General features: G+C 39.8%; 1 protein-coding gene across 1 annotated transcript; it reads right to left on the bottom strand.

The window, feature by feature from the left end:
* Nucleotides 1-741: 741 nt before the first annotated feature.
* On the bottom strand, nt 742-25,250 carry TGS1 (trimethylguanosine synthase 1). Its single transcript, XM_054985256.1, has 13 exons — nt 25,079-25,250; nt 24,411-24,475; nt 23,821-24,011; nt 21,191-22,007; nt 19,745-19,853; nt 18,836-18,922; nt 17,751-17,925; nt 16,599-16,953; nt 14,994-15,164; nt 14,447-14,590; nt 12,579-12,795; nt 11,333-11,411; nt 742-1,036 (listed from the first exon to the last, which is right to left on the bottom strand). The coding sequence occupies exons 1-13, from the start codon at nt 25,198-25,200 to the stop codon at nt 920-922; spliced, it is 2,649 nt and encodes an 882-aa protein (XP_054841231.1). The 5' UTR covers nt 25,201-25,250; the 3' UTR covers nt 742-919.
* Between the last annotated feature and the right edge of the window lie 829 nt (nt 25,251-26,079).

Below are 26,079 nucleotides of genomic sequence, written 5' to 3'. Positions count from 1 at the left end.
CAGTTACCATTAGAATTATAAATAACCTCAATCCCTGACATTTTGCTGTTGGCTATGCCTCCCCTGTGGCAGCTGTTTTGTGGTTATACCTACAAAGCTGTGTCAGAATTCCAAAGGAGCCTGCAGGCTCAAAGACACTGGGGGGGAGAGGACCCCACTACCTTGATTCTACTTTGACAGAATCAGCACTTGTACTAAGTAGCTGACTCTCTATACAGGCAACACTTGAAAAGCCCTGGGCAGCAACAAAAGCATCACACTGTTAGATGGACAATATTAAATGCAAACTTAAATTTACACCTCCCTCCAATTGTTTGTTTTTTATTCTTCCATCTTCCATGGTTCTTCCACCTCTAGTCCAACAATCTTCTTTATTGACCTGAATTTCTCTCTTCATCCCTTTTAATTTTCTTCTTTTCACCTTTAAACACTGTGTTTCTCGAACTGTTTTCACTGTTTGCATTTTCAAATCCTCCTTGTTCTTTAAATTATACATCATCTCCTGCCAGCCACAGCCTACTCCAATTCAGTTTACAATGTAGGGTAGCACCAATTTCACTCATGGAAGCTTATAGGATTTTCAATAACCTTTTATTTTTCAGATATTTAACTTAAGGTAGTTAAGGAACATAAGGTAAGTTTTCCAAAACAGCAGTGTGATAGTTTCAATATAATGGCCTCGCATCTCCCAATGTAAAGTTAATAATATTCCTCAACACTAACAACCACAGATAACTCAAGTCTTCTTAGAAAATATTTTATTGATACATGTAAGATATCTTAGACATTAATTCTCAAGTCAACAAAAAACAAATACTCTAGAGCAGTCACTAATTGTGAAAATAAATGAATAATGGAGAGAATAAAGTTAGGGATGAGCCACTGTGCATCAACAAAATTGCACATACACACACAGAGGTCAGGATACATCTTGCCTGATTAGATCACCAAAATAGGCAGTTATGGTCTTCAATCGGTTGTTCAGAAAATTTTGCTCTATTTCAGCTTTTCCTCCTGGTCCAGCTAAAGAAGCGATCTTTAAAAAAAAAAGATCAAAATGATACCTAAAATTTTTAGTTAAAAGATGAAAAACAAGTACAACCTGATTGCTTCAGCCATTGTTCTCCCAGCTCACTTCACTTCTGGTAACATAGCTGAGTTTGCAGAAAGTTGTCTAGCATGACTGGCACTTGAAGAAGTGAAGCTGCAGAGTTCAGCTTCTCCTGTGATTTTTGGATGTATATATTAGACACTCCAAACCACCAACTTCATATATATGAACAGAACAGATACATGAACAAATAAACTTTGCTGACTGTGTCACATCTAATTTAGTCCTCAGATATGTGCATAGGTGTACAGCTTTCACATCACATATTCATTTATTATATTTTTATCGCCCAAAATGATCCCAGTAATCTTTCTCAGATCTAAACTACTCAGCTTTTTTCTAAAGTGCAACCCCAAAGACTAACAAAATATACCGCAGCCTGCTGTCCCTCCCTGCCCCATTTGATTTTGTCATGATGTTAACTGACTGCTACTCTAGATAGCTCTTTGCAAAAGAAAAAAAAAACCCTCTCAAGAAACTACATGGTATATTATTTGAAAGGGTCAACAACATTTTATAAAGAGCCAAATTATGTCAAAATTCATAGTGTTAAACAGAACCAGCATAAGAAAACCTATTTTCATAATTGAAAATATATAATTTAACATGAATGATAATTGACATGTTGATTAATAATCCATAAAGATTCTACAGTACAAGCACTGGTTGCTGTGACTATTAGCAAGTAGCTAGAAGGAATCTCAAAATTAGTAATAAATATTCAAAAGACTACTTAGTATTTGCTGTTTTAGTGCACCAGAGTAAATCTGCACATGGTTCACACTTGGATTGCTAGCACTTTGTTCACCTCTATCATTTCCATTTAAGGGTATCTTTACAGGGCATCTCTAAACAGCCCTTTAATCCCATGATTTTTGCCTGCCATTCCTTTCATATACAGGATATTCTAGCATCTACTTATCCCTCCAATATATTCTCCTATTTTTAAGCAAGCTCACCAAGTACATTTAGAACAGTTATAAGATATTAAATAATTTTTAAAAAGCGGGGAGGGGGAGATGGTACATACAGGTTCCCTCTAATTTACATAGTTAAGCAACAATTCAGATCATATTGAGACATGTTCAAAACTTCTTGTGCATGTGGAAGAGTCTACCCCTTTTCAGCCCAAACGCCCTTCCCTGCTCAAAACATGTCTCAAATTGCATTTTGAAATTCGTTTCAGTTTTGATTTCTTTTTGTACAGTGCACACAGAAGCACTCTGAGAAAAACAGAAGGCAAATTCTGAGGACTGGCTCCAGGTTTAGAAAGTCCTGGGCAAGGTATCTCTGTGGGCCCACCTCCAAGCTTGCCTAGCTTCTTTCACTCCATCTGTCCTCCACACACAACCTGTGAGTCACAGCTGCAGCCCCTCCAGAATCTCAAATTAGACCATGGGTAACTGTCTCACAAGGTTTTTGGGGATGACTCCCCATTTCCTTGTAGGAAGATCTCTCTGCAAGCTCTTGTGAGAGCATGTCTCTGTTTTTGAGCCCTTTTAAAACAGCCAATTTGTAATGTTTTTATACTGAGCAACAGTACACCCACATCTGGAATACTGTGTACAGTTCTTGTTGCTGTATCTCAAAAAGGATATTGCAGAACTGGAAAAAGTACAGAGGTGGCCAACCAAGGTATGTAAGGGGCTGGACCGTTCCTATGAGGAAAGGTGGAGGTTCTGTGACTTTTCAGCTGGAAAAAAGAAGGCTAAGAGGGCACATGGTAGAGGTTTACAGAATTATACGTGGGGTGGAGAAAGTAGATAGAGGGAGCTTCTTCTTCCTCTACAATAACAGTTCTAACTCAGGGGCATTTGATGAAGTTGATGGGCAATAACTGCAGAACAAAAGGAAATTATTCTTTACTCAATAAGTAATTAAACTGTGATGCAGTAGGGCTTTTCTTGTTTTCTTCTTTACAAATGTTTGCACTCCAAGCCTTCTTGACCCATATTTCAGCCATACGGAATTTTCCCACAAAGCTGCATGAATACAGTGGACTGTAGCACATATTAGACTCTGGACTGGGACATTAATCTAATACTGGCATTAAAGAAGACTAAAACAAAACACCTCAGGCATTCTCCTACAGTCGGACAAGTCAGGAAGGAGTTGGCTGGGGGAAAAGACAATATGGCTGCAAGTTTCTACATTACTGAAAGTTCAATGCTTAATATAGTTTCAGTGGGGAACTTGCATCGCTAGCAAGAAAATTTCTTCGGATTTGCCTTCATCAGGATCTTCTGTATCCGACTTCAGAATATCTTGTGTGTGTGTGCGCGCGCACACACACACACACACGAGTATTGTTCCACAGTTTAACAAATGTTTCATCAGTAGTTTAATATCTATTTTTAACAAGTAGAATACAATTATCCAAGCATGGCTGAAGGCAGAGAGCAAGTGACATTCTGCTGACTTTCTTGATATGAATGTTTCCATGTATCAAGAGTGCTTGCCACAGCAAGGACTATATACCCTGACTATATCATGCCTTAATTCTATTTACTGATAGCCTCTGGAAATACTGCTACACTTACACGTGGTACTGAATAAATAAGATTTTATACTGACCAAGCATGAAATTCTGCAGATATCAAACCATGTATAAATGCCTTTCTACAGAATATTATTTCAAAGTTTTGCATCTATATTCCTTTAAGACTTCTGTTCTGGCTTCAACACACTGAACTTCCTCTATCTTCAAGCTATTATTAACCGAACAAACTTACTGTAAAGAAAGAGGAAGTAAAAACCAGTTAATATTTTAAATGACTGATTCCTTGGCAGGCAAAAGAAAAATCAGAGGGCTGCCCAACCCCCTGACAAAATGTGTCCTTTCATTTAATACACACAAATCCTGTTTTAGTAAAAACAAACAAAACCACAAGCACACACAACAAACCAGGAATCTGGTAGTATAACAGAACCAGAAATCCATCATGATGAGGTAGCAAAGTGCCCCTTGAAGGGGGTGGGGGGAAGAAGAGCTCAAACTGCAGGATCCTTAGGAAATACGTACGCAATGCCCTGCATGCGCTACGCTTTAGGAGCCACCCTCAAGAGAAGATCAGTTTCAGTACTGACAGGCAGAAGAATCGTGCCAGTCATTTGTTTATTTAAGAGAAAGCAAAGGGTGTTGTATTCAGGAAAAGGACTGGTGACCTCACTTTTGGGGGGGGGGTGTCTGCGTCTCTCCCTACATCCTTGCATTCCCAGACTGCAAACTCCCTGACAGGAACTGAGAACCAAGACTATTTTAACCTGAAAAGCACTTCCGTTTCACATGCTCAGCTGCCAATCCTCCAAGTTCTACTTTTTAAGACGTGTAGAGCACAGACAGCAGATGAGGTGGCCGACCTGGCTGGACTTCCAGACTGCAGGCATGGGATCACATGACAACTTATCCCCCAACATAGTTTTTCTATATTCAGGGATTTTTTTTTAAATGGAGGAACTTTCTGCTGTACAAGTGCTGTAGTCAGAGATACTACTTATCACTTTATCTGCTGACTATGAGGACTTAGGGTCAGTCATGACAGAAAATAGAACTAGAGTACGGAAGGGAGAATGCTGGCAACTGGCTGTTACATATAACTTGTCCAACAGACCGATTTGGAAAATAAACTAACAAGTTAACTTTCCTGTACTTCCTCACATGACATACTGTATTTACCCAGCACGAAAATGACCCTGAATGTGACAATCCTCCTGCCAAATAAAAGTTACACACAAGAACTTTTGATGTACATACTTGCAAGAAAAATATACAATAATCCCCTTCTTTTCTTGGCATCACACTTGGATAAAGCCTGCTTTACCTTTTGACTAGATACAGTATTCACAAGAGAAAATGAAACATTCAAATTCAGGCCAAGATCTGAACTGAATTCTTAAAAACTGAGGGGCAGGAAGATTCATCACCTTCAAGGTACTGTGGACAATGTATCAAACAACTGAATCAGAACGGGGATACATTTCAGTCATGAATAAATTAAGGAGATGCTGAAGCCCAGACACAAAATAAGGGCAAATTCAAAAAGCCTCGTGGCAAGAAATTGGCTATTGATAAAAATCGCTATTTCTTCAGCTTCTTGCAAGGTAACTGGGAAGTCAGCAAGGGTGAAAAAGTAAATGCAGCAACAAGTTGTATCTTATCTCCTCTCCCCAAAAGAACTCAGCAGTTTCTTCTCTAGCTAATATAAAAATGACTGGGGGCCATTCTCCTGAAACCAGACTTCACCAAAGTTCACTGAACTCTGGCAGTTCATGAGGGAAAGAACTGGATTGCATAAGACTTTTAATACAGACTAGCTAGAAAAAACCCTGCTTTTGGAAATTCCAGCCAATATTCAGTTCCTGACCTCTCTGCATTTGGGTTATTAAAACACATTTCTTTCATTTCCGATATTTCAAGGCACTTGCACTGTTCTACCTAAGAATGTAAGTGTTCCCATAAAAATAATTTGCAACTAGGACAGCAACAGCTCCACAGAAACATGACCAAAATTAAACAAAGAAAATGATCCAATCCAGACACACTGCTTGCACAAGGAGGATTCCCATATGTTTAAAATCACTCCCTGCTTGATGCACATGCAGACAACAAGGAGATCTGGACACCAGTACATGCTTACTATTCCCCCTTTCAACCCCACCTCTTCTATTCAGTGCAAGTTACTAGTAGTCCAGAGACTTCAAGAAACACTGAAAGGATGATCAAACTCCTGTGACAATGTCATCAGTGATGGGATTATGTAAGTCAGAAGTCTCCAGTAGTTTGCAAACTAATGGAAGTTCACTGGCTACTGCAAAGCATCATGTGTATTCCCTATAAAATGCCAAGGTAAAGAGATGAAAAGATTCACTCAAGGCTTTGATAACTGGTAAGAGGTAGATCAGGATAATTTTTTGTTACTTAGAAGCATCTCCCACGAAAGAAAGATTATGCAGCAATGTTTGACAGGTTTTTCACCATAAAGATGCAATCCTTTGTACCTATTGACCTAATTGGGACTTAACCATGTAAGATGTGTCAGAGAGTAGTTTTTCCAGCACTTTTCAAACTTCCACATGCATATAACTCACCCCTTGTGATATGCATCCTGCAGCCAAATGAGAAATGTTTTGGTCCTACTTGACGTGATGATCCTGTACTGAGGTAGCTGTAGGATGTGTCTCTCCTCCCCATGGGAATTATTCCTTTAATTGGACCAACACATTTGCACAGCCTCAGCTATCCTCACAAGGAACACTGCAATTACTCAGCAGAGTCTTATTTGCATCCATTTATCTTATGCATATCCCTGCATCTTATATGTATTACCATGTTCTTCCAGTGGTTTTACAGATGCAATCATTTTGTTGATTCTGTAAATATTAGTAGTATACAATAATTCTGGAACCTGTTCTGTCTGAATAGATTTCACTGAATTTTTATGGAAACTTGGGTAAGGACTCAATATCCCAGGAGAGTGTTTCTGTGTACACTGAAATATCAATAGTGCTGAGAAACATCAGCGCTCTGGCTGATTCAATCACTGCATTCAACTTCTTGAAGGATCAGTATCAGAGAGGGTGGCCTTTTGAAGAAACTTCAAAGGAGAAATATGAAACTGAAAATGATGGGATAGAAGATAAAGTTTGTAGTTGTTCCTGGGGGGCTAGTAAGTTGTGAGTTACATAACATTTTATTTCGTTTGTACTTTGCCTTTCTCTCCAGTGGGCACTGAAAGCATTACTATATTGTACAAGGTGCGGTTAATTCTCCATCTTCAATATTATTATCTACTGAAGTAGATTGCAGCTAAATATTAGGAGAAACTTCCTAGTGGTAAAAGAGATGTTCAACAGTGGTGGAACAGACAAGCTCAGGAGGCTGTAGACTCACTTTTACTAGAGGTTTAGTGAAGCTGGGTGGCTGAATTGATTAGATCCAGAATTACTAAAAATAAATAAGGACTGGTGGGAAACTTTCCTAGCCTCACTATTTACTTATATTGATGAAACCAGCCACATCCCCAAAGACTGGGGAATGGCTATAGTAGTCCCTTTCCATAAGAAGGGGAAGAAGGAGGATCCGTCCAATTATAGACCAATCAGCTTACTAAGCATTGTAAGCAAGTTATATACAAAACATCTGCTGGAGAAATTTTTAGACTGGCTAGACCAGGAGGATATAATTGCTGATGAGCAAGCTGGGTTTAGAGCCGGCAGGTCAACAACAGATCACTGCCTAGTAATGCAACACCTTGTAGACAAATACGCTACAGGAGGCCAAGCATCACTTTACGCGGCATTTGTTGATTTAAAAGCAGCTTTTGACACAGTCTCTAGGAACAGACTTTGGGAAAAACTGCAGGCCTCCTCTATTGATAGGCGACTGTTGTTCCTTATTTGGGCCATGCACAAGCAAACTGCCCTTAGAGTGAGGTACAGCCGAATTGGGCATTTGACTGACCCCATTCAAACTTACAAGGGAGTCAGGCAGGGGTGCCTTCTTAGCCCCCTTTCTGTTTATCTTCTACATCAACAATTTGGTAAACCTTTTGAATGACCCTGGACTGCACCCTCCCAAATTAACAAATAGGCACATTCATGTACTGCTCTATGCAGATGATGCTGTATTACTTTCTAGGACCCCCAAAGGGCTGAATTGAGCCCTAAAAAAATTCTCCCAATTCTGTGATACTGAACACCTTCTAATTAATTACCAAAAAACTAAGATCCTGGCTTTCGGTAAAAATCCAAAGATCAGACGATGGGAGCTTCAGGGGCATCTGTTAGAACAAGTTACCAGCTTCAAAACAATAGATAGCAGCTTTGTTGCTGATATGGAGAAAAAACAGCAAACAGTATCCTGAAATTCTATCCATCACAAGGGGGGCAGTATGTACCGGCTGCACTCAGATTGTTTAAAGCCAAACCATTGGCCCAATTAGTATACGGATCATTCTTGGGGCTGCCATCCTCCTCTTTCTCTCAACTTGAGAGACTGCAGTCCAAATTCCTTAGAGCTCTATTACAAGTGCCCAAATGCGTGCCTAACTCATGGGTTAGACTGGAAACAGGAATGTTAAGGGCAGAGGCCAGAATCACCATCCTTTCAATTTTCAAATGGCTGTCAGGAAGTCTAAACCCGCAAGGTCTGCTCCCTCTGTTATTACAAGACAAATTTCAATCTAATTGGCAAAAGGCAACTCTGAAATCCCTGGGAAAATTGGGTCTTTTCCCTCAAAGTCTGTTAGTCACGGGGTTAGACCGGGCAAAATCACTCATTAAGCAGAGAGTGACAGACACAGAAAGACAAAGAGATTTACTTAGAGCACCAGGTTTTATTTCCTCAGATACTACTAAATATATTGCCACTCCTGCAGCCTATTTTTACTTTCTTGAATCCAGTAACTCCAGAAGGGCATTTACTTTAGCTAGAAGTTCGACTCTACCCTCTGCCGTTCTGGAAGGAAAGTTTAAAGCTGTCCATTACTCTTTTAGGCTTTGCTCCTGTCCCCTAAGAGAAATTGACTCAATGGAGCACATCTTCTTTAACTGCCCAAGTCACAGTAAAATTAGAGCAGAAACCATCAGTCCATTAGTAGAAAGGTTCCCTGGAAGTTCAAATAAAATCAAACTTGATTATCTTTTGTCTGATCGGAATCACCAGACAACACGTCAAGTAGCAAGATTCCGTGCCCAGGTCTACAAGCAACGTAAATCACCTATTTATGATGATCTTATTTTTCTACTCTTATATTTATTCATCGTTCTTTTCCTGTATACAGTCTCAACTGTTTTTAAACTGATTTGAAAATGGTTTTATATGTGCTGGTCGCAGACTGTAATAATAAAGTTGACTTGACTAGATAACCTTCAAAGCCCCTTCCAGTTTTAGCACTCTGGCTCTAGTTTGCTAACATTTACTTGCTTCTGTGGCCCAGATTTGAAAGAGGTACACACCATTTTATGCCAACTAAGTATATCAGAAGGCAAATACTTCGACATGTTAAGTGCCCACCCAAAGCCCACACCAAGCCTTACAATCTGTTTTTTTGACTTTAAATGACATTATGGCTGTTTTCACACTGTCTATAAATCTCACGAAACTCACGGAAGGCTGCCGGCTTTCTCCCGCAATTTTTGACACCATCTGTTTACAAAATGCCACAAAGTGATTTACAGAGTTTTGTAATCGGATGGTGTTAAAAATCACGTGAGGAAGCCAGCAGCCTTCTGCGAGTCTCCCGCCATTTATAGACAGTGTGAAAATGGCCTATTTCTTATACTACGTATTACTTGTATGATTGCTCCCTCTAGGGGAGGAAAAGGGACAAGCAATAACTGGGAATGTTCTATCACGCTACAACTAAAGTGCTTGGTCCTTTCCCTTCATGGCTTCTTATCATCTGGAGTGAGTAACCTGCTGGATTCAAGTGGTAGTAAATTCCTGCTTGAGAGAGGGGATGGCCCTGACCTCATGAAAGTGGCAGTTGTGAGACCACACCTAAAGAAATGCTTTGGAGTTCTAATGAATTATTCCAACTATTAGCTGTTAACTGCTCTTCTGTTTTGGGGTACATTGTTCAAGTAGATGATGGAGGTAACTGATGTTCTGGATCCTATGTTAATTACCACATGGCAATTGTGCCTTGGCCACAACTGTAGCTGCACATATTTCCAATGCCAATGTGTTAACGATGTCAGAATTCAAAGTTTTCATAACAGGAATAAAGCTGTTTCTATTATGTTAGAACTGTGACCTGCCATGCTGTTTTATAAATATTCTCCTCTGTAATACAGAAGCTGTTTGCTTCTAAAACTTAAAAAATGAAAGCAGCTGTTTCATGCTTAAATCCTGAAATCCTCCCCACCCCCCTCTCTCTCACACACACACCCATCTCACTGTGTTTGGAAGATGCTTGGAGGGTAACACATTCCATAAGATTGTTTCCAAAATTATACATTTAAAATTTTAAAACACTGTATTTGTCTACACTTTACACAGGAAATTACTGTTCAGTGCTGTAGACTGTCTATTTTTTGTACTACAAGTTTTGGGGAAAACATGGCTTTCAGTTTACTCATTCCAAAAGGGAAAATATCATAGAAGTTTTTTTTCTTCAGTCCAGTATTTTCCAATTATTCCACTGGAGAAATTGAGAAAGTTCTCAGAAATTTTCAAGCTATACAAGTTGAGTGAAAAAAAACCCTTGTCTTAAACTTCTCACAAGATCTAAAAGAAAATATTTTAGTTTTTTTTTCCAATGCTCCCACAAATCTCTCAATTGTTCCATTGGAAAAACGGGGAGAAATGTTCTTTGACAACCCCCCCCCCCGCCTTTTCCCCCTGGGCCTTCACATCTCTACTTGTTTACTTCCTGACAGCACTTCTGCTGATTTGGTACGGGCCCATTTAGCCCAGCATCCTATTGATAACAACTAGTCAGATGCTTTCATAAAGTCTATACACTGGGCAGGAATGCAACAGCTGTCTCCAGGATTTGCCCCTCAGCAACTTGGTAAAGCTGTGGTTCTCAGTGACAATACACCTGATTTGCAAAAGAAGGTCCCAGATGTACTTCCCCATATCTCAAGTTAAAAGGATCAGACAGGTGATGTAAAAGACCTCTGTGTTGTCCCTGGAGAGCTGCTGCTGCTAATCAGAATAGACAATTATCTTGGAACCAGATTCACTTTAGTTATCATAACTACTATAACCATTGAAAGACTTATGCTCCATGACTTATCTGGCCATTCAAGTCATCTAAGCTTGTGACCCTTTTTTAAAAAGCCATCTAAGCTATTGTCATCTGAATTATTCAGTTGCAGTGACACCTCCTTCCCAATTTCTAGTATTCTGTGTGAAGTTTTAGTGTTATATTCTACCTACACTGTCCATAATTTTATTTCTATCATGTACCTCCTTAATCTTTTCCCTAATCTCTAAAATAAAAAAATGCAGTATATTTTCTTGAGCATCTGGGATTGAAGCTTAATGGCAAATATAAAAAGAACTTTGAAAATTCTGTACCATTTCACACGCACAATCCTTTTAACAGCTCTGTGTTATAATATGTAAATTGCCTCCATATTTAAAATGTGGAAATTAGGCTGAAAGATGTGTTAAGAGCCTGCTGTTTAGTACGTTGAAGAGACAGGATTTGAACTAGGGCATTCCAAGTTTCCATTGTGCTGCAACAGCTACACCTGACAATCACCACTCACCTGGTCAATATCAGCATTACGAGGAAGGAAGTACACAACATTGTTGGTAATCTTCTGAGAAAGTTTGAAAATTTCAAATGTAGGGATGTGTCAAGGAAGAAAAAGTTAACATTTCCTTTTTGGAGGTTCTCTTAGTCAACATTCAGAGAGTTGGCACGAGTGTGCTGGCCCAGCCCCCGCCCCCCTGAGCACAGTGCTGATGCATCATATACATGTCAGCCACTGTCTCTAAGATGATGATGATGATGATCATAACAACAACATTTGATTTATATACTGCCCTTCAGGATGACTTAACACCCACTCAGAGTGGTTTACAAAGTATGTTATGATTATCTCCACAAAAAACCACTCTTTGAGGTGGGTAGGGATGAGAGAGCTAGAAGCTGTGACTGACCCAAGGTCACCCAGCTGGCTTCAAGTGGAGGAGTGAGGAATCAAACTCGGTTCTCCAGATTAGAGTCCTGCACTCTTAACCACTACACCAAACTGGTTTTCTGCCACTAAACTGATCAGGACAACTGCTTTCCAAATGTTGCTGATGGCTGTGAATATCTGGGTGCAGAGACTTCTGCCACTCACAGAGAAGATCTGGTATGCCCCTCCACGAAACATACCTCATGGAAAGCAAATCTTACACATTTTGTTGGTGTCAATAAGTGGAATTAGGATTAACTATGAGTCTGGCCTGTACCTTTTATGTGTGATGGTGGATATATGAATGATTGCCACATCTGGCAATGTATACAGCCACCCAAAAAGAATGCAGAAATTTGAATATAGAAGAGATTAATATTACTGTAAGGTGTTCCTATTTCAGGACAAAGGGCATGACTGGATAAACATCTGAAATCTTTCAGCACCATGAACCATATAACTAAATCGACACTGATAAAATACAACTGTAAGAAAAGGTTATTACATGATTAACTACACTTTATAAAACCAAACCTTCCAAGGGCCTTTGATTTTGCTAAGAAATAAAATCTACAAAAATCTCCCAGGTGACAGAGGCTCCTTTCACATCTTTTCTGTCAACTCCAATGGAATAGCTGTAAGCTGCTTGTTTTGTCCTAATAATTAACAATTCTGGAAATCTGCCTGAGAATGCGCAACAGCCAATTAAGGAAGAAGGATCCCCTAATCTAAAGTAACGACAAGACAAATTTTGTCACATTTTTCAACCTACAATAGAAAATACTTCTAGAAAAAGTGCTAAGGCAAGATTTGATAAAGAAAAGGATATCCATTGGGAGAAATCATTGTTTCAATATCAAAGATTTCTGCAGTGGCATATTCAGGCCCACCCCATGGAGGGCTAAGGAACACAACATCTGCTTTTAACCTGGATGCCAGCTGCATGAAGTTGCCACATATGAACTCTATCTGGTCTGCCACGCCATACACTTCTGCATTATTGTGAGCAAGAGCGATCTTCACAGGATCAATATCGATAGCAATGACTGAAAGGAACAAAATAGATCTCTATAAATTGGTTGCAAAAAATCAGATCAGACACGTTATTGTCAAACCACTTCCCAAAACTCAAATTTTCCTGGCATTTCAGGCACAATCCTATTTTAAATATTTTCACCATGGTTAATCAATGGCAATTTAGTCACAGGAGTGAATTCAATGAAACATACTTACAAATTCTATTTAAACTTTGCTTAACGTAAGCCATGCTAAGTTTATGTAAGTTATATCAATTTTTCTTTGTATATGAGACAAGTAAATGGTTTAAATGCTGTGCAAGGCACTGAAGATGTGACCTTTGTTTCTGCCAAGAAGTATCCATTTGGAAACAGCTGCCTCCTTTTAAAGGAGGATTCTTGGTTGAGAATCTCTTAACATTTTATGGACTCTTCCAACATTTTATGATTAGACCCAATCATAGCTGCTATTCTGTGATTGTTCCCCAAATTCTACAGTTGTGACAAGGCTGGGGACTTTGGCCTACTGCTCAAAGACCAAAAATGAAGAAAAGGCCAGAGAGTTTGATGGAGCAAAAGAAGGGGTTGTATCACATATATTTGTTTTACTAATGGTGATGCTTCCCTGTGGTGCGAGGTGCCAGTAGTAGAAATTGCTGCCATTATTGGGAAAGATTCATGGCATTTACCTCAAGGTAGGTATTTCTGTTAAGAAAAGAATGGAACCAGATCAGTACAAAGAGTTCTCAGAAGAAGCAAGTCTAAGAAGAGACTGGAGAAGAGAAGGTTTGTGCTATAAAGATAGTATTGTCAAAGACTGACCAAACATTGACCAAAGGAAAATCATAATACAAGGTTCTGCAGTGCAGTCAAATCAAGTGGGAAAAAAAAAGACAAGTGGAAGCTACAGGTGAGTGCTTCCCTGGCCCACTTACATCTCCAGCCTCGCCATAACCACTGTCTGAGCTGCTACTACACATGTATGCACCTCTCCACCTCTTCTTGTCCCTGACACTACATTTTCCTCAGCCAATAAAATACTGTTTTGACAGCTGCCAATCTCATCTCTTTTCTTACAACTGACAAAAACATCAGAATATATAGGTATATGTAGGCTATAGCATTTCAGTTTGCTGTGACCCATGTTCAACAAGCACGATAAACAGATGAACTAGCAATTGTCTGTCTTAGTCTCCTTCCTCTTTCCAACAGAATACTATGTGCACACAGCAGTGCAGTGTTAATGTCACGTTTCTCCTACACAGAGGGATAAACACAGACCTACAGCAGCTTCCAGACTTGACACTCTACCTTCTAAGTACATTCATAGTGAATAGTCATCATATTCCTGGGACAGGTGCAAAACAGAGAGCAGCTACCAGTTCTGGCTTTAACGTCCAGGGCAGAATCAATCTTGCAATTATGGGAGATCAGAGTGAGCAGCTAGAAACAATTCATCACAAAGGTATGAAAAGAAATTGCTATTCGCTCCAGGAAGCAATAAATTGTCTAATTGAATGCAAGTCTTTGTATTTTGCCAGTATTTAAAATAGAAGCAAGCTTGTGTTTCAGTTGGCAAAACATCTTAAAACATAGAAACAATTCTCAGCTTTAATTACAGAAAACACATTTAAAAAAACATTTACAACAATACACAACAGAGGAGAGAGAAGCCTTTTACCTCTTTTTGCTGCCAAGGCAAACTGAATAGCATTCCCCCCAACACCACAGAATGCATCTATTATGATGTCAGCATTGAAGGACTGCTTCACACGGTCTGCAATGTGCTCTGCAATCTTCTCAGGTGTAACAGAAAACCATCCCTCTGACAGAAGAAAGCAGCTGTCATATTTCTGAGTTCAACACACAGACAAGTCTGGTTGTTAAATTAATAGAGTGTCTTAGATCCTAAATATGTTCTCTGTTGATGGAAGATGCTTCTGCCACCAGTTTCCCCACTGCAGACTCTCCCACTTCATCCTGTTCCTGGGGGGTTAACAATCCCAGAGGCATGATTTGTGGGGGGGGGGGCACACAGCAGGCTGCAGCAGGCAAGGAGAAGCTGCTCTGTCCATGCCAGAAAACATCTCAGCCAGTATTTTTGGTGTGAGCAGCTTCACATATACATGTAGGATTAAGCAGATAAAACACCACAGCTAAAACTTCAAAAAAAAAATAAAGTTTCAATTTAGACAGTGAGTCAGAATGTCAAAAAATCATGAACTTACCTCTGTCTAACTGAATCCCCTCATCAAATCGAGAGAATAGTCTATACCGTTGTGCCCAATATTTGGCTAGCTCTGGATCAGTGACTATTTCTGAAGGTAGGGACTGTGAAGGTCTGGCTTTTTTCTGCTTCTTTTTCTTGTTTTTCTTCTTTTTAGGATAATCTACTTCACCTTCACCAAGAAAAAAAATACCTCAATTGTTACCATATCTCTCTCAATGTTAAGATCATCAGGGCAAATGTGAACAACTTTATTATACTTGCAAGAAAAATACAGAAGTCACAGTGACTGCCTTGACTTTGCTATACTATACAGTCACAATTCATAACATGTTAAAATTTCTACCTATTCATAAGTGGAGAAAAACGTCCCAACAAAAAATAGGTAATGGTAATATGCTATCAAACAAAGGTTGGGAGAAAACACTTGACAAAAATAGCATGCAAAAACAATTTTCTGAAATCTTTTGAAAAGGTCTGTTATAAATTTTATCATGATTGTCAAAAACATTACTTACATCTTCTGAGAAACACAGAAATTCACCAGGAAGATGAACATAAAACCATCTGTTCCACCTATACTGACAGACAACTAAATAGCTTTCATGTCACTTTATTTGTTAAAAAAGAACATTAGCTTGAATTCACTGACGTTTTTCCCTGGATGGAAGGAGTATGACTCCACCCCCACCCACTTCAGCCCAAAATGCCTTCCAAAATCTAGCTTCCTCCTCACAGGAACAGCATTTGGGGGTGTTTCAGGCTGCAGAGGAAGGGGGGAGGTGGAATGTCATGTTCTGTAGGCAGAAATCCTTCCATCCAAGGAAAAGCTTTGGAAAATCTGAGCCATTAATAATAATAATAATATTTGATTTATACGCTGCCCTTCAGGACAACTTAATGCCCACTCAGAGTGGTTTACAAAGTATGTTATTATTATCCTCACAACAAACACCCTGCGAGGTGGGTAGGGCTGAGAGAGCTCCAGAGAGCTGTGACTAGCCCAAGGTCACCCAGCTGGCTTCAAGTGGGGAATCAAACCTGGCCCTCCAGATTAGAGTTTCACTCTCTTAACCACTACACCAAACTGGCTCTTAGTGGTTTTGAAGTTTTAAAAAAGTTGTCAGGAAGTTCTTATTTTTAAGAAGTCACCAAAAAAAATCAGCACTGGATGGGATCCAAACAATTGTCAGGTAGAGTGTGGCAGTTCCCCCCCCCCCCCTGCATTTTCTTCTTCCCAAAAATCCCTTCTCAAACCCAAGAAAGATTACTCCTGAAGTGGTGGGACCCTTGTAGACAAAACAAACATGCTTGTTTCCTCATTGTTACATGGTTTTAATTGTAAGCTCTGTCAAGCAGGACTCTGGAGCAGCAGCATGGAAATATCCTAAATAAATAAATGCAGGCCAAGAGGGAGCTTCTTCAAGCACAGCTCTACCAAATAAAAAGGGAGCTACTTTTCTCCCTTCTAACCCTTCATTGAAACCCCATCCCCAGGTTTTTGTCCACAGAAACAATTCTGTTTTCTAGCCTACTACTTCCATTGTAATACTGTAACAATAATGCATGCACACCCATAAAATCTTTATTCAGAATTTTCTCGCACCTTCTGTTTCTATCTGCAGGTACTCTGGGATGTCCAGGGGAATTAGCTGTCTTCCCAAAGGGCATTCTCCTCCTTTTCCTGGCTCTGATTCCTGAGAATTACAGTCATTTTCGGCTATTACCAGCTTATCCTTGCCTCTCTCTTCAAGGTTGAATCTTTCTACTTTACAAGAAGCTGAGCTGGAAGGTACCAGGCCACAATTTTGGAAATCCAAAGTAGTTTCAGAGCCACCATCACTTTCCTGCTCTTCTAAATCACTGCTTGTAGAAGTGTGATGAACTCCATCTTGTGGCAAAGAGTCCTGAGATTTATCTTCCTCAGGCTCATCATTCACTTGTTTGAAGAACTTTTCTACCTGTAAATGCCATGCACCACAAACAGGATGAGCTCCAAACCAGCAATTATGGAAATAAATCACCCAAGTTGAGTAAAAAGAAATGCATATACAGATCTATTTCAGCTCATGCTAAATGAAATTTCATTATAATACAGTTGCTTATAAATTCAAAACATGTTTACAAGTCACATTATTTTTTGTCCTGAACGTAGTTGAGATACACAGTTCTGCAATTTGTTTACAATAAAATTTGAAGAAGTGGAATTACAAGTGTTTGTGGGTATCCTGTTCTTTATTACACAGTCTCTTGACTTTAACGCTTGAGTTCTTTTTTTGTATGACATTTAAGGCCTTGCAGGAAAACATGTAATACTTTGCGAATGAGTGTTACGCCACATGCTCACCCACCCTTTGCACGTTCAGCATCAATGAACTGGCAAATTCTGGTTTACCATTTCCATCCCAACCAAGCCATGGTTTGAGACCTCCTCCTCCTTATCCATTCAGATGTAATGGCAAACTATGATCTGCACTAAAGCAGAAGCCATTAGTTGAATCAGAGCAGGTGGAGAAAGCGGAAGCGATTATGCTAGATTTAACTGTCACAGATTTCCCTCTTAGACTCACAAAATAAATTATTCCAAAGGCACTCTTAACTTCAGTTGTTACAAAAGTATTGCTGTTCTAACGTAAATGCAGTGTGAAATAAACCATTAGGCATTAGAAAATAAACTGCATAAAAAGAGTTAAAACAGTACTTTACACTGTGTGTTCTATCAAGCCTAATAATTTTACTACATATTAGCAACTGCTACCTTATTTAAAGTCTTGCTCTTCTTGCAAAACAATCTATCAGATTCTTCTGTAAAAAAGATGTGTTTGTTTTTGGTCTTGACTGTTCTGCGCATATCCAAGAACTTAGACTTAAACTTCATATTTTTATTGAAATGTGTCACTCTTCTTTCGCTGAAATCTGGAATTCCCCTGTATCTACAGAAAGATTAAAATCAACAACTTTTTTACCTAGGGAACAAAGCACATGACATACCTCTTGGTGGATGGCTTTTAATTAAAGCCTTTCCACTAGCTTTACATCAACTGGGGGAGGAGGAGATAATTTAAACTGAGGTCACAGGAGAGCTTTTTTTTTAATTCCCCATGTACCTTTGCTCAAAGAGAAATCAGCCTATCTGAGCTATTTGATGACAGGGGGGAAAACTCTTGTCTTATCATGTTGAGGTCATGGGAGGATACAGCACAGGGGGACAGATGACCCCCCAACACTGCAACATCATTCCAAATCAAGAAAGGCACTTAGATGACTTTGGAGATCAACCTCCGCCCCCCTGCCCCAGGAGCTGGGGGTGGCATATACCATTTTCCCTTCACCATTATATTCTTACAGTGATCTTGAGGGGTAGCTTAGGCTAAGAGTAAGTGACTAACTAATGAGCTTCACTGAGCGGGGACCAGAATCCAGAACTTCACAGATACTACTCTGACACTCCAACCACTATATCAAACTAGATCCACAGTATCACGTATCGTGTAGTTCATATAAATGTAAATAAATTCTTTTGGTAAGATACTTTGTACTAATTTTCAAAACACGCTGAATCAAATAGCTTGAACAGCTTACATAGGAGTTGTTAATTAAAAAAAATCAAAATAAATACATAAAGCCAGTTTGATATGATCATATAATTTCTGAAGTTATTTACAAGACTACAACATATTGCAGCAAAGTTTCTGCAGGAACTAAATGGAGTAATTCTCCAGTAACTCAACAGAAAAAAGGAGGATATATTATACACACTCTAAAATCACTGAGAATTTTTGACAAAGCTGTGGCATCTAAAAGAAACTAGGTTTTGAAGGAAAATATTAGAATATATATTACTTTTTTCCCATGCCAAGTTTGAGTCCCAGAAGACAACAAATGCTTTCTGGACCTGCTAGAGAGTGTTCTTCAGAATCTAGTTCATGGCTAGAAAGAAAACACAATGCTTTTGTTACATCAAGAACAGAAAAATCTGATAAGGTTAAGCCTTCATTACTAACTTGATCTTCTGAAAAAGGTAAATTAATTTTTAAGTAATAATAATAGTTAGAGATACAGAAATAGGGCTATATTGGACAGAAGACTTAAGTTGTACAACAGGAACTCCAGATGTGCAATTTGGCCCTCCAAAAGCAGGTGCATGGTGGGGAGAAATGGACCAGAGATTTAGCAATGGGTAAGGAGAAGAGAGCATTTCCAGCTGAGGAAACCATTGGGGAGGGGGGCTGAAAGCCTCCTTTTCCTAGACCCTCTGCTCAGATCCAGGGTGGTCCACCTTGCAGCTGCTTTTTAGAGTCAAATTACTCATCTCATAAGTACAGTGGCCCCAAATATCCTTCAAATTCCCCAGTTTATTAACCGTGTAAGAAATTCTGTCGTTCCCGCATACAAGTTTTTCGTGATTCCCCTCCCACCCCATCTATAACATAGCTACAAGCATAAATTTTCCTAATACTGTTTCCAAGCCACATTTCAAGTCTTCAAAAAACTGTTCTAACTATTTTTGTTTTATCTGTACAGCAGAGGTATACATTATTTTTAGCTAATTGGACAATATATATACACATATATATTGGACTATACACACACACACACGCATATATATACTCAGCAGATGGTAAATTATTGACCAGAAGCAAAATATGGTTTAACTAGAAAATATGTTAACATCCAATAAGGATCAATAATACAGAGCTATATAAACATACAAAACTGGGTTACAATTAGAATAAATGATTGATAACCTGCCTCCTCTTTAATGTAACAGGTCTACATTCGGGGGGCTCCTCACCATCATCATTGCTATTAGGAGAACCCCCACCTCCTGTAGCATCTGCTGTAGAGGACCTCCGAGACACTAAAATGGAAACAGAAAATGTCTTAGTGTAACTAAGGGATGATGTAATCAGAGATACTATTTGGGAGGCTTTTTAGGATATTATGTTTTACCCAGCTATCTAATGAAATGAACTAATTAACAGATGACATTCCTGACCCTCTTTACTTGGCATTATTGCATGTGACTTCGGGGATATAAAATCAGATATCTTCATTTACAATTTAAGCTTCAAAACAGTGGGGTGTGTGTGTGTGTGTGGAATAATTTGGACTGAGGCCATGGTAAATTAAAAAAAAATTCCCCATGTACCATTTCTCAAAGAGAAATCAGACTACCTTAGCTACTCTCAGCCCCACCCACCTCACAGGGTGTTTTGTTGTGGGGATAATAGTAGCATACTTTGTAAACCACTCTGAGTGGGCATTAAGTTGTCTTGACGGGCAGTATATAAATCGAATGTTGTTGCTGTTGTTATTATTATTCTTGGTGCGTGGGGCGGGGGGGTTATCCGCTATGTTTAAGTCATGGGAGGATAAACTCCAGACATATCAGTGTATCAGGCACACTGAATTCTTTTATCCTTCAAAGTTCACAGGTCTAGGAATGTAAGGAGAGCCCTGCTGGATCAGACAAGCGGTTCATCTAGCTCAGCATCCTTTTTCACACAGCAGCCAATCAGCTGCACTGGAAGGCCTAACAAGCAGAACACGGCGGCCACCGTCTCCCCCTGATGTTGCCTCCCAGCACTGCGACTGAAGTTTAGAGCCTCTGGATGTGGGGGGTTCCCTTTAGTGGCAATGACATTTCCAGTTTAAAAGGACCAGGCAGTAAGTGATGTGACAGACCTCTACTTGAGACCCTCAAGAACAGCTGCCAGACAGAACAGGCATTAGATAATAACTGATGATCCAATGGTGTGACTTAGGAGAGGAGGCAGATTCACATGTGCATTATTTATGCGGGTAATTGATAAACCTTATTCTTGATAAAGTTGTCTAATCTCTCTTTAAAATCCTCTATGATCATGGCCATCACTATGTTTGCTAGTACTAAATTCTACAATTTATTTACTTGTTGAATAAAGAAGTTCTTCTTTTTAACAGTTCTGAATCTTTTGGCCATCAACTTCATTAGTGGCTCTTGCGTTCTAATATTATCGGAGAGGGAGAAAAGTTCCCTGTATCCACTTACTCCTTTCCATGCATCATTTTATAAGCCTGCAGATGTATAAATTACTTGAGCTGGATGCAAGATATAAGATCATCTCATAGGACTATCCCTCCCCAGTATCAGGACCACTGGAATGTACCCCTTGGAAGGCTGGAAGAATAGAATTTCTGACCCTGGCATACAACCTGGCTGATTTGAACATCCTTCCTCTGAAGACTCATTTCTTCTCCTTGACTCCTTATCAGATGTTTCAGTCTGATTAGCACAACTTCTTAAACTTTGTCCTTGATTGCCTGTACTATCAACCATGTTTGCTGGCTTGTTCTGCTTCACTTCTTCAAAATCAATATTTATCTCTCTAATTCCCGTAAGAATTTCATTACATTGTTCTTCACATGAAATGGGATTTTCCTTGCAGCTCACACTGGAAGAAAGACAATGAAATTCGGAGTCTAGTATTTCTCCATGGTCACCATTTGCACCAATATTCTGTGTTTCTTCTGGCTGCCTTGTTTCCAGCACACTTGTGCTAGTTACCATGCTGTTATTATGTACAGCATCAACAGTCCAACCTTGGCTCACCCAATAGTGAAACTGTTCCCAGTAATACCAGTACAGTTCACTATAATGCTGCTCCCACTTTTCTTTCACCTCAGGATTATTCCAGGGTTCAGACACAGTTAAAAGGGCAGAATCAGCATCCTTGTATTTCTCCTGCCAGCTCTGCCACAGAAATCCTTCTCCATATTCGTGCCAATATTTTCCCCATTTTTCATTATCATGAAGTTCTTCATGTACAACAGACGCATTTTCACATTTCTCTTCATATTCATTCTCCTTTTTAGTTAAGATCTCATTCTCAGAAAGAGAGTGGTCATCATCTCTGTGATCCTTTTCCAAAATCTCTTGTGTTACTTCAAGAATATCTTTTTGCAGCTTATTTTTCTTTTTCTTTCTTTTCTTTTTCACTATTTTATACCTCTTTTCAACAGTTTCAAATTCCTGTAATTCAATGAGAGAAAGAATAAACACCTGCAACAATTTCCTTACTGGAAGCAAATTAAATGTGGATTATTCACTTCTCATGGTAATTCAACAATGAGATTACAAGCAATGTACCGACTGTAGTACAAAGTCCACATCCACAAATGGCATGATGAGTATACTTTTGCTTTCTGCTTCTTGTTATTTTCACCACTATATTTTGTCTGTTTTCTGTTCTCCCACTTTCAAAAGTCTATTTTCTCTATTCTTTTTCCTAATTTAACTGTGGCTTTAATTCTGGAGACAGGAGGTCACACAAGTTCTGATGAAGTTTGGTATTGCGTATTCCATTCATGATTTTTGAGATCAAGCTATTATTTTAAGCTTCTATGTTGAGGGTCATATGATGCAAGACTCTTTGAGATATAGGATAATTTGGTAAGAACAACAGCTACACAAATTCATTGAGTGGTAAACTAATCATATAAATATTTGTCTCTTTTGAAATAGATCTGACAGTTGGCACCAGGGGTCATTTTGTAGAAAAAGAGCAGCAGGAACTCATTAGCATAACTCATTAGCATAAGCCACACCCCCTGACATCACTGCAAGTGTCATTAGCATAATTGATTTGATCGGGCCCGAAATGGCCAGGATTCAGCTGCTGCAAGATGGGGAAGTGTTCCCCCACCTGGCAGTTTTGGCCCCAATCCAGGCTGAAAAGGGCCCCAAATGGCTATTTTGGGCACCTTTTGGCCTGGATCGTGCCCAAAATGGCCCAGATTTGGTTGGTGCCAGGCAGAGGAGAGGTCCCCCCGCCAGGCATCAACCCAATCCTGGCAGTGTTGGCCCTGATCCTGGCCGAAACAGGCCCCAAATGGCCAAAAATGGCCATTTTGGGCCCAGATCAGGGCCAATACAGCCTGGACCAGGTCAGTGCTGGGCAGGGGAGGATTCCCCTACCTGGCACCAACATTATCCTGGCTGTTTCGGCCCTCATACCAGTGGAAATGTGCTCAAAATGGCCAGGACCGGGTCGGTGCTGGGCAGGCGAGGGTTCACCCACCCAGAAATGGCCATTTTGGGTCCGTTTGGGCCCAGATCAGGGCTGAAACGGCAGGGATAGGGTTGGTGCTGGGCAGGGGAGTGTTTCCCCACCCGGCCCCGATCCGAGCCACCAGCCCCGATCAAGGCCTAAACAGTCCCTAATGGCCAAAAGTCAGGTCAGTGGGGCCACATGACACGTGACCTGTTGGGGGAACTGCTGGAACGGTGTTCCAGCACGTTCCCCCTCAAAATGAGCCCTGATCAGCACTGAGATGTTAGAACATATGCAATTAAAGCCATCGTTGAGATTAGCCAGAAAGGATTTCGTCTTAAAATTCTTTGGTTGTCAATTTTCAAAAGAAAGCTTGCTTATTTTTCTGCCAATTAAATTCTGTTATTTGGAAATATTTTGAGAGACCTATATTGTAAAAAATTTTCATCACTAACCAGGTAAATGAAACATCAACCACATATCTACATGCAGCTGTGCAGCAAATTGAGTGATAATCATTCCACTGGCTTCTGCAAAACAGAATCTTGCCTAGACCTCCTTACTACATTTTGCTAATTATAATCTATTTGTTTTGCAGCTGTTATGAAAATACATGATGTAAATTCACAATCTATTCAAGATTTTGAAAAAAAGAGTAAATATAAATTAAAATGCATAAATATGAAGTTAACTCAGTAAATCCTTTTGTGCTAATTTGTCAATACACAAACTACTCTAATATCAACAATTTAAAACAATACAAAGAAATAAGGAAAATATAATGGGATTTACCACAAATGCTTTAGGGCTAGTTACACTGCCAAATTGTACAGGTAAGCCCATGCTCTTCATGAGTTCAGCCTCTGAATCCAATTCATTTTCTTCCAGCCCCAAAGCATGGTTATTCGATAAACCAGACGGCAAAATAGAATTAAGCTTCTTTTTTCCCTCTTCTTTCTCTTCCACAGTGACTTGATCTTCTCCTATTAATAAGTAACATTAAGTTACTTTATTTCCAACTCATCAGCTGCAGATTTCAGCAACCTTCCAGTTTTAAAGGATTACAATACCAAATTATTTTGTCCTGCAAGAATTCTACATGACTAATGCATGTCTATTTTGTAAAACCAAATTTATGCTTAGCTTATTTTGGGGAAGAAGCAAGTGAGCAATAGGAAGCACATTTTCAGGCACCATGGCACTATTAGGCACCACAATGGGGATCAAAGTAAAATTCAGATTTAAATCTAGACACTGTAATAATAAATTATATACAAGCTATAAAATTTTAACACAAGCTTCCCTAGATGCAAGACAAAATTCTTTCACAATTTTTTTTTACAAAGCACAAAGTTTAGCATTATAATTTAAATGTATCTTACCTAAACTGTCATGTTCATTGTTGACATAAAACCCCTTTAAGCCTTGTTTGTACAATTTTCGATCCCTGGGAGTGATGCCAAGATAGAACACAAGCATGTGTTACACAATGGAACAGTTTTGCATTATACATACTAATCGCTGAATTATCATACTTGCAGTGCAATCCTATGGGGAGTTACTACAGTCTAAGGCCATTGACTTCAGTAACTCTCCATAGGATTGCATTGTTAGTAAACTTTCTAAACCAATGATCTGCTATCACAACAGATACACAAAGAGAGCCTGGGACTTCATTCAGAAGTAAGCATTCAAAGCTATAACCACATCGCAGAATTCTTTAGAAGCAGAGCTCATTCAGATGGTCATTGCGCTTCAGTCTGGACGCGCATAACCTCCCCTCATCATTTTTGAGTAACAAGGGGAACATCTGCCCTACACTGAAGTATGGGGCTACAACCCCAAGATATAATTTCTCTCTGTGTTTTCTCCAGCAGGTAGACGAAGAGCTGCCACTCCACAAACAAATGAACTACCTATGAGAAGGTCAACAGAATCAAATTAGCAAAACCTCCATGCTGCCCGAACCACAATTAAAGAAGGGTCTTTCATACACTAGGCAAGCAAAGTCGCCACGCCTGGTTCTCTTCACCCGCCACCCCTGACTCACTCCACGAAGACCCGGGAGCACACGCAGAGGATGCCCTGGGCGCCGCTACTGCCTTCCCCTTCGCCCTGCAGCACAAACAGCAACTCGGCCACCCTCAGGCTCCACGGATCCTCGCGCAGCATGTCGAAGCCAGCAGCTTCAGTCACACGGAACGCCAAGCAAGCATGCGGTGCAGAGCCTCACCCAAACGAGCTCTTCCGGCGGAAGCAGATCTAGCTGTGTGTTTCACCATTACAGTCCGGAACAGGAGAGAGTCCGTGTGCCACGAATCTTCTGGAGGTCACTTAGTTCCCTTTGGCTTTCTGTGCAGGGAGATCTGCAGTCCTGGTTCTCAGCGTGTTTATCCATATTGTAACTTCCTATTTGCCCTTACTGAGGATCAGCTCACATCGTTTAGTGGGATAAATCAGCATGCATAAATTCGGGCTGCATATGTCTTTAGGAGGAGCTAAGACAGAGTTTTCTGATCAAATGCAGAATGCGTTTTCCTACTGTTGGGGAATAGTTTAAAAAAAACATTGCAAAGCAGGACTGCCTTTTAAGTATGGGGAGAATTTTTTTTTTAAAAAAACAAAACCCTCGCATCTGGAATAACAAAAGAAAAGCTGACCACGTATTTTTGTTCTGGGCTTTACCTGCTTCTGCTCTGTTATGTGTGATACTGCAGATAATAAGTTTAGTTAAACGGACTGAGTATAGCGTTTTATAAAGTCTTTTTTCGGGGAGTCGGGTATTGTCATGAAGAGCAATTTTAAATATGTTTATACATGATAAAGTTCTATTGATTTTAATTAGAATTATTAACTAGGGTTGCCAGCTGCACGTTGGAAAATACCTGGAGATTTGGGGGGGTAAACCCTGGAGAGTGCAGGGTTTGGGGAGGGAAGGGACCTCAGCATGATATAGGGTTGCCAGCCTCCAGGTAGTGGCTGGAGATCTCCTGGAATTACAAGTGGTCTCCAGGCCACAGAGATCAGTTCACCTAGAGAAAATGGCTACTT

The sequence above is a fragment of the Eublepharis macularius genome, chromosome 7 (genome assembly GCF_028583425.1).
Source record: "Eublepharis macularius isolate TG4126 chromosome 7, MPM_Emac_v1.0, whole genome shotgun sequence".
Taxonomy (NCBI): Eukaryota; Metazoa; Chordata; class Lepidosauria; order Squamata; family Eublepharidae; genus Eublepharis; species Eublepharis macularius.
The sequence above is the reverse complement of the archived record's forward strand: the minus strand, read 5'-3'. Positions and strand labels throughout refer to the sequence as shown.

Bases quoted from the DNA above. Each gene is read 5' to 3' on its own strand.
- TGS1 (XM_054985256.1), bottom strand. From the start codon at position 25,200: ATGCTGCGCGAGGATCCGTGGAGCCTGAGGGTGGCCGAGTTGCTGTTT. The intron at 24,012-24,410 runs GTAAGATACATT...ACTTATTAATAG, and splicing joins CAATGAACATGACAGTTTAG to GAGAAGATCAAGTCACTGTG. The intron at 22,008-23,820 runs GTAAATCCCATT...ATTGAATTACAG, and splicing joins CTAGCCCTAAAGCATTTGTG to GAATTTGAAACTGTTGAAAA.